General features: G+C 42.9%; 1 protein-coding gene across 1 annotated transcript; it reads right to left on the bottom strand.

Annotated features, from left to right (window-relative positions):
* Positions 1-286: 286 nt before the first annotated feature.
* zbtb42 (zinc finger and BTB domain containing 42) lies at positions 287-7,642 on the bottom strand. The gene is made up of 2 exons (XM_068339726.1): positions 7,199-7,642; positions 287-5,903 (listed from the first exon to the last, which is right to left on the bottom strand). Exon 2 carries the CDS (start codon positions 5,887-5,889, stop codon positions 4,297-4,299), a length of 1,593 nt encoding a protein of 530 aa, XP_068195827.1. The 5' UTR covers positions 5,890-5,903; positions 7,199-7,642; the 3' UTR covers positions 287-4,296.
* Positions 7,643-9,261: the final 1,619 nt, after the last annotated feature.

Below are 9,261 nucleotides of genomic sequence, written 5' to 3'. Positions count from 1 at the left end.
GAGTCGGCCTGTAAAACCAGCAGTATTATCACTTTCTGTTGTCTCTGTACACAAAACAGCGCTTCCCACACACACACTGTCTGGCTCATTGTTGCTGCTATGTGCCAGACGAGGGCTCCTCTGTTACATTCTTTTGTCAGTGCATCAAAAGCCTTTACTTTTTTTATTTTTCATTATGAAATTCAAACCTTGACTCATGCTCCTAATGCATGGTCTGAAATTGTGTGAAAATATGTGTGACAGTACAAATTAGTGAATGAATCAAATCCACACAAAGACACAGATTTGTTCCATTTAATTCTATGCATAATCTTAAGAAAGTCCTAAATCAAGATTGTCACATTTCCACGGCACACACACACAAGCACACTCCAAAAGCAAAAACAAAGAAAATGCGAATACAGTTATGGATCAATGTAATTTGCTTCGATATCTAACAAATGTCATTTCTGCATAAAGATTGTCCTCTAATCTCTACACCACTAACACTGAAGCAATCGATTACTATAAAATATACATTTCTTATTAAAAAATTATATTAAATTCTAATGGCACTTCTACAAATTCTATTAAAAAAATTTCATTTGACATTTAGAAGCCTTTTTCTTTTTTTTAAACCAAATTAAAACTGAGACAGTCAAATGCTGCAAAAGAAGCAATAATAAATATTTTCCATGATTATGCACAATTTCACAGTTGTAACCTGCAGAGGACAAAAATCCAGTATCTGTAAAGTCATTTTTTAGACCTAGAGATCATACAGCATGAGTTCAGTAAACAGCACTCAATCAAGAGGAGCACCGTTTTCCCTACAAGTCGACAATCAACATCTCAGTGTTTCACATTCAACAGTGACATTAACTAAAGAACTGGACTTTAAGTTCCCAGTGGTTGGCTACTAAAAGCCAAATCTCAAAAATGCTTGTCTTCAGTTGAACATGTCAACAACAGATTTATTCACATAAACCTAAAATGGTCAAATAAATCTTCAAAACATCAACGTAATGTCTCAGAAAGCAGCAAAAATTAATCAACTAAACTTTTCTAAACCTTAAATTTGTATGATTAAACATTTTTATATAATATTTAAAAAAAAAATGAGAACAGCAGTTGAGAGTCACTGCAGTGGGCCACATTTGCAGTGATGTGAGCTTTACCACTACAGTCCGGATGTACAATGTAGAAAAAGGGCCTCTCCAGATGCAACACCTATCTGTGTGTCTACAAGGCACATTTGGTGACCATTCTGGAGGTATAAATAAAAACAGCAAACAATAAAAAGAAACAAATTCTTCACATATTGTTAGTTTTTCTACCTGTACATTAGCGAATCAAGCAATTTAATTTGCACCTTTTAATAAATGTCCTTTAGAAAACCAAATCTACATTCCTGTTTTCTGATTGAAATACACATCATTAGCACTAGGCAGCATCTGAAATCTCTTTTGGTCTGACCACTGACCAAAATGATCCAACTAATGAAATAATTGGAGTGTTTGTGCAATTTCTCCATTTCTCCATCCAAACGAACAAACAAGCCTCATTCACTCAAGCCATAGGGCTTGCTGAAAAAAGGTCACAGGCGAGAATGAAAACAGATTGCATCTACTGAGAGAAATGGCTCAATTCTCAACTTGGACTCCTCTATTTACAAAATGTTGACAAATGATGGACATGCTGAGAAATCATACATGAATTCATCTCCGCGTCTCATTAGATGTTTTGATGATTAACATGAAAGATACAAAAACACAGATGAAATGGGCAAGTTATCAGCAACTACACCTGACCTCTGAGGTCACGGTTGCCACACATGTTAATGTCAATCTCAACTACCCTTCAGAATCAAGAACTTGGAAAACAATACTTGGATTAATCTGATATTCTCTTGCAAGATGTGCAATCAATTCACTGTGGTATCTGTGCAATGTAGAAGAACAATGAAGCAGTTATCTACTGCACACTGGGGTTGGTGGGGTTTGGGGTGGTGAGGGGTGTTCGTTGATGTTCTAAACTATACACCTGTTTACAGTGTCCTTGGTCTCCCTTTGCTAAATACATTTCTCACATTCCAGTGTCTCCATTCAATACAGAAAAGTGCAAAGAGAGACTTGTGCTGCCTTTTCTCCTCATGGGGAGGAAGGAGGAACACAATGATCCCTTGAGAACTACCTGGGACTTGGCAGGGGGTGGGACAATGCCTGTATTGTCTAATTTCTATAGGTAGCCAGTGCTGTATCAGTCTGGCTGTTCTTGTGAACAACTGTCTCCTGTGGCAGAACAGCACTCAGAGAGGTATTAACTGTTCCGATTTGCCGTGAGTCCAATTTGAGTCTCGGAATAAAAAGGAACCTGGGGAAGACGTGACGCTTTAAGAGACTGCAGCCTTAATAAGACACCCGACTCTCTCCATCTAATATGTGTTGTAACATGGTAAAACAAACAGTTTGATAAATAGAATATATATTTACAATAAATATACATGTAATAAGAAATAGCAGCCTAGACAATAGTGTTGAAAACTATATGCATGCTTAAAACAAGTGCTTCTCTATGTTCCATGTGACAAATCTTGAATACTGCGCAGAAATGTCTACACAGTAAATTAAAACACAATTACAGTAATTTGATTTGCACACAGAAAATAAACAAACAGCCCCAAAACCAGTTGATGAGTACCAAGATTGCTAGGCAAGACGTGACGTCTTTCAAGCTTATAGAAATAAGGACTACACCTAAATAAACCCTGAAAAAGTCAAACTAATAAATAAATTTTGATCAAGTCTTCTCAGGACAATTTAGACAAATATCAAGAGCTTTTTAGTGCCAATGTCCGTGTCGAGAATCCATACAGCCTTTGAGTGAACAGACAGAGGGAATCACTAAGAGCTCCAAATTCAGTAGTAACTTAAACATATGCCATTAGAAGATATGATGTGTTGAAAGGGTTAATTCAGTGGAATAAAGTCAGTAAATTCCAGTGAACAGCACGTGGCAAACATCTTTGTTAGGCAAACAGCATGAAGTACTGAACATCCACCTGTTAACAGCTGCCCCCTCCCTGCCTGATGGCGTGTGTCACCAGTGTACGCTTTACATACCAGGACACAACAAGGTAATTTAACGTTTGCTTAAAACCCAAAAGAGGTGATAAACAGTAATTTGTCAAGAGGTTGAGCTACATAGATTTATTACATTCTTGTAAATAATTTTATTAAGGAAAGTCATGAATCAATTGGCATTCCAGAGTGGACAGTTATGTTTGTTACCACCTGGTATGAGGAGTGTAATACAACTTATTGAATTACAAATGACCTGAATTGATGAGAAGGCATGGCCGTATTCCTCATTGTTTCTAAAGTAAGCACACAAGGTGGCATGTTGAGAATTTCAGTAGGCACCAGTGTTACAGGCATTAGCTTTTAACTCTTTCCAAGTCTCCTCTCATTATACATATTTTCTTTACATAGCAATTAGATGGCCGTCCAATCAACATGTGATGACTCACATTTGCAACTAAAGAGCTCTCCCAAAGGCAAGAAAGAAATAAGGTGATGTGATGGTCTGCTTGCTTCTTGTTAGAAACAACACAAACTTGCAACCAACTTCATTTCAACCAAACACAAATTCTACTTCAAAAAAAAAAAATACATACAGTATTATTATGCTTCCAGTAGTCAGACTTCACTAGTTTTGCTGCCTTATGATAGTTTACTTGTTAAGGACTAAACAAATTCCAAATAAAATAAATAATAATAATAATGTAGGAGTTAATAGAAATTATATATTTCTACTCACGGACGGTTCTGATCTCCCATGTGCACAAATAATGTCTCACTCATTCTGAGGATTGTATTAACATATGTTAGCATTAGCTATCAGTAGCAATCGCTCATTACAGGTTGCAAACATGGGATGCTTTCAGCAATCATACTCCACAAACCCAGACTGACACAAACGAGACAGAAACAAAGAAGTGCATCATCTGATTTGTTCAAACTTCATCCAACAGGGATCCAACTCAAGTTTCACCTTCATCAAAACAGCCTGTGCTCCTTCAACTGCCTAGTCCTAACCCCCCATGGATGCTTATGACACAGTCCTGCAGAGAAAACAGCTCCACTTGTAAATCTGCTACATCCTTATATTGAAAAATGTCCCAGTGGATAGATTCCAAAAAAGATGTCTCCGACAAACTGCCAACATGTGAATATTTATGGGGTAATTGTTCAGTAGTATTACTCAGTATTTGAAAGAGACATTCCGTCTCCTGTCATGGCAATGCAGAGAGGTGTTTTATCCAATGGCGAGAGTCTTGACAAGGCCGCAGTGAAACTTCCTGATGTGGCGATAGAGGTCGCCAGACTGGGTGAAGCGCCGTTCGCACCACTTACAAGCATGAGGCTTCTCACGGGTGTGGACCACAGCGTGTCGACTCAAGTTATGAGAGTACTGGAAGCTCTTGCCACACTGGCCACAGGTGTATGGCTTCTCGCCAGAGTGTGTGCGCTCGTGACGCTTAAGGGTGTACATACAGGAGAAGGTCTTATTGCACTGCATGCAGGTGGGGACTGAGCCGTCAGGCGACAACTTAGAGCGGGCGCCGTCCTTCTCGCGGAAGTGTGAGCTGAGGTGGAGTTGTAGAACGTGGGGACTGGGGAAGACTTTACTGCAGAGGGGGCACACACACACCTGTTGCCCTGGGGGCAGCAGCACCCCGCTGGAGGTTGAGATATCTGAAGAGGCCAAGTCGTCCTCCTCCTCCTCGCTGTCCCCCAGTAGCCTACCCCTCCTCTCCTCTACCTCCCTGCCTGGGGCGCTCTCCCTCCCTCTGCAGGCCTCCCCCTCTTCGTCCATCAGGTCCTCCTCCTGGGAGAGCAGGGCGGCGGTGGAGCCGTTGTTGCCTGGGAAGAGGGCAGCGAACCCTGTCACCACAGAGCTCCTGGCACTATTCCCAAAGCGCTGGCTCTCAGGGCTCATCGGCTCACTGTCCTCCTGCTCTGACAGCAAGTCGTGTTCGTCTTTAACAAGTGGCTCAGTGCCCTGCTGCTGGCTGTCGAGGGCCAGCTGTCCCGAGACGTAGGAGGGGTGTAAGGATTCTCTGCTAGACAGAGGCTTGAAAGACAAATCCAGTGCACAGTCCATGTCATCTGAAGCCCGGGACCTCTGGGACAGTGATACGGTGGAACTACTGACATCCGCTTTTGTTTTTCCAGCTGTTTGGACACAGGGCTCGGCCTCTGCTGACACATAATTGACACCTACAAGGTTCGGGGACCTGCCAGAGTGACCGTTTGCCTTCTGCCTGCTCTGTGCAGACCTATCACAATCTGTGACAGCCAGCCTGACTTCACTGTTGTCCATGTCAAAGTCCTCCACCGGGGGGGCCCTGTGTAGCCCCTGAGATTGTGTCTGGAGCTGTCGCCGGTTGAGCTGCTTACTGTGCAGCTCACTGTCTGAAGAATTTTCCCTGTCCAGACAGCTGAGTCCCAAACCCTCACTCATCTTCTCATCCAGAGCAGAGAGTTCCTTATCTTTCAGCTTGCCTTTACACACTTTCACTATATCATACATGTGGAGGTAACTGGCTGCTGCCAGGACATCCTCCACCGGGAGGCTGTTGAATTCCAACTTCCCCTCATACATAAATTCAAGAAGTAGACTGAAAGCCGGGGCTGTCACAATGTCACTGTTGAGATGCACAACGTCCCTTTTGTCCAGCTGGTCCCTGTAGAAGAGATGGAAGTACATGCTGCAGGAGGCCAGCACGGCTCTGTGCGCTCTGAATCGAGCCTCGCCGACAAAAACAGTGCAGTCACAGAGGAAACCTTGGTGACGCTGCTGACTCAGACACTGCAGCAACTGGCGGCTATGGTCTGGGAACTCCATTCTTCCTTCATAACCTGGCGAAAACAGGAAAAACAGGATACTGGATAAACGGAGTGAAGCCATTCGAGGGCAACGCGGAACTGCAGCGCATGAGAGTCGAACACTCAGTAACCGCATGCACTAAAGAATAACTTTAACGCACGGGTGCAAATGATTTTAAAGTATGAGTTAACGTACAAGTTCTTCAAGCTGTCACGTTTTAAATTACACAAACTCATCCGCAAGTTCAACTTTTGATACAGACATTTAGAACGGATGTAAACGAATACATCAATAACTTCAATAACTAACTTCACATCATAAATCCCCCACATTCCTTCCCGCGGAGCGGCGCACGCTGCGCGGAACTCAAGCCCATGTGTCACAGTGGAAACGAACCCACTCTTTAAATTGCCCATTTTCAGTCCGTTTTATAGCAAGTATTAATTCACGATCTTCAAAAATGCAATGAAAGTTAACGCGCAATCTCGTTTCCGGGCGCACGCCAAACAGCGTCTTTTGATTGTTTCTTTTTCTCTCTCTCTTTTTTTTTTTAACATAATACGCAAGTGAAACTGGGAATAATACCACTGGACGGTCGAGGGGAAAGAAGCAAAACGAAAAATCACAAGGCCAGTGCAGACTGGGTAAACTGGTGCCCTGCTTGCTAATTACACTGCAAGCTGTGGAGTCAGCTGCTCTGACATCACCGCAATGGAAACGCTACCTCCAGCTGTGCTCCCCTTTAAGCCATATGTTAATTCCGGTCGACGCATTCCAGACAAGACGCACAACTTCTCAAAAATTGTTCTGTAATGTCATAAGATTGCACGACTTGGCTAAATTCTCACCAAGGAAAATGAGACATCACTTACGAGACTAAAAAAACCCAGTGTGGCTCCTTTACGCGTTTTACGCACGCCAGACGCGCACAACTGTGAAATATTTGTTTGAAGGGGGTTAATTCCAACCAGGAAAGGCAGATGGTCGGTGGGAGAGAAAAAAACAAAAAAAAACAAACTCGAATTAACTGATTGTTAAAGTTAGACGATGTCGAGAGGAATGTGTACGTTTAATTTTGAGCGCATCGGTAATCCAATATTTAGTTTTTCAAGAAAAAGGAAAACTCAGCAGGAGACAGGAGAGCCCGAGGCGCAGTAAACCGAGCTCCATGTCCGTGTTGGGAAACGCATTGCTGGGAGCCTTTTAAACAGCAGAGGAACTCGCAGCAAAGCCAACAGCGCTGAACGAAGCGACGGAGGGGACTCCTTTAACTTTCGCTTTTCCATTCACAAAGCACAAAAAAAAAACAACAAAACACCGTACTTACATTTATTCCAGTCCAGTTCGTCGTGTTCTCTAACAGAAGCCCCGATGTCCTCTCATGATGTGCAGCCAGATGTTCGCTTCTCCTTGTTGTTTCTTGAGCTTCAGTCCGACCCTGGTGAAGCAGGCTGCTCTCAGCGCTGCTTGTGTGTCAAGCAGGTTGATAACGGCACAAATCTCGCGATATCGCGTCACCACAATAACTTCTGTACTACTCCGTGGATTCACACAGCGGCAGCAAGTAGCAGAGTTCACAAGGAACATCCATTGGCTGTCACGGTGAAACACCTGTCCCACAAACAGGGTGGAGGTCGGTGTGAAAAACGTGGCGCCAGACAGTCAGAATAATCATCAGTACTGCAAGTTTGAAAGTGTTCTGTGGTCTTCTCTTTTTTTTTTCTTTTTTTTTTTTTTTAACAGAAAGATAAATTCCAGCAGGAAAATTTGATTTTCAAGTTTCCCTAAAATGTTACTTCTAATTTGGAAAAAAAAAAAGGAGCTTTTACTGTCTAAGAGAATATTCACATAACTGAAAAAAAAAAATGCTAGTAATTTCGAAATTAATAGACTGTGTCGGAAAAACAAAGCCCTTGTTTAAAGATGTTCTGTTTCCAATTGATTCCAGTTGATTACAGGAGGATGAGGTTTTGTTTATTTTAAATCTATTTTTGAGATATCATTCTGACATCTACCACGGTGCATGCACTATGACATCAAACACGAACAATGAGGATTGACTTTGTGAAATTTGCATTTTCTATTTTAAAAAAGGGGATTTTAGAGCAAAAAAGAACAAGAAAAAAATTTAGGAAGGTAGTTTTCTTGTTGGCAAAAACAGTGTTCAGTACTCCATTCTTCACTGTGCTTTTTTAAAGGCTCTACTATCTTAACCTGCACCACAACAAGTTGTCCACATCACACCATGACCTGGCTCTTATTTATTTGGCACAAATTGTCCTAAGACAAGACTTGTGCTGGTGTATTTTGGCAGAATTAAAACACAATCAAAAATTTCTTAACGCACTAACATTGTCTGGAGTATGTTCTGTAATTGTTAAAGCTGGATATGGTGGTGCTTTGGAGAAACGGGGGCTTGAGGTTGCAGCTGCTCATCCCGTGCCCCCTCCTCCTCCTCCCCTGTCCCTCTCTGTGCTCCCCCAACTGCTGCAATCACCTTTGCCCTGTGTTCCAGCTGCCGTGTGTTTTGAAAGGACCATTTGCTGCTCCTCGCAGCCTTCTGACACAGAGGGGAATGAGTAGTGTGACAGCAGGCAGCAGCCACCAGCCCAAAGGGGCCACCAGCTAGATTCTTATCCACTTACTGCTTTATTCCATTTTTAGTCTGGTTGTTACTGTTAGAGGGTGGATACCCACACTCCAGTCACATCCAGATGACCAAGACGATGTCATTCCCTCTAAATAAAAACTCTTTAACTTCATCTGAGAGATTAATTGATTTTGAGCAAGAAACAAAATGATGATGAACTCATTACTTTTATCACAAATCACCGCCAAACTAAATATTTATCCTGCAGCATCAGATGTGTGTGTTCCACATCAAAAACAGTTTACCGCGTTGACACACAACATCATTGCAGGGGCAGCGATGTGGATAAGAATAGGAGCGGTGGCCCTGTGTTTCCTTGGCCCTGGCAAACATAGGCACCCAGGAGAGGAGGGGTGTGTGTTCACAGGGCAGGACAAAGCAGTGGTTGTGCCTGGGGACCGCGGTGTACGAGAGAGAGGCTCGGCACAGTGAAGGTTCTCACACACAGGAAAAGATAGAGAAAGAGAGAGAAAGAGAAAGAGAGAGAGAGACAGAATGGGAGCAGGAGAGTGGGGGAGCGAGGGGAGAGAAAGAACACTTCCTGGAGGTTCTTTCTTCCTCTCTGCAATCATCAATGGCATTCTCCCCCTGACCCACTCCTCTCTCAGACAAACAAAAGACCCTGCATTCCAGTGTAGCCTGACCGGCCAACCAGCCAGCCATCCAGTTCAACCACATCGCTCTCCCCCCGAGAGCTAAAGTCTCATCATGAGGGTGTTCTCAAGTTTTGTTGTACACAC

This window comes from Antennarius striatus, chromosome 17 (genome assembly GCF_040054535.1).
Source record: "Antennarius striatus isolate MH-2024 chromosome 17, ASM4005453v1, whole genome shotgun sequence".
Classification (NCBI taxonomy): Eukaryota; Metazoa; Chordata; class Actinopteri; order Lophiiformes; family Antennariidae; genus Antennarius; species Antennarius striatus.
This window is presented reverse-complemented; position numbering and strand designations above follow the sequence as displayed.

Coding starts and splice junctions, on each gene's coding strand:
- zbtb42 (XM_068339726.1), bottom strand. CDS start 5,889: ATGGAGTTCCCAGACCATAGCCGCCAGTTGCTGCAGTGTCTGAGTCAG.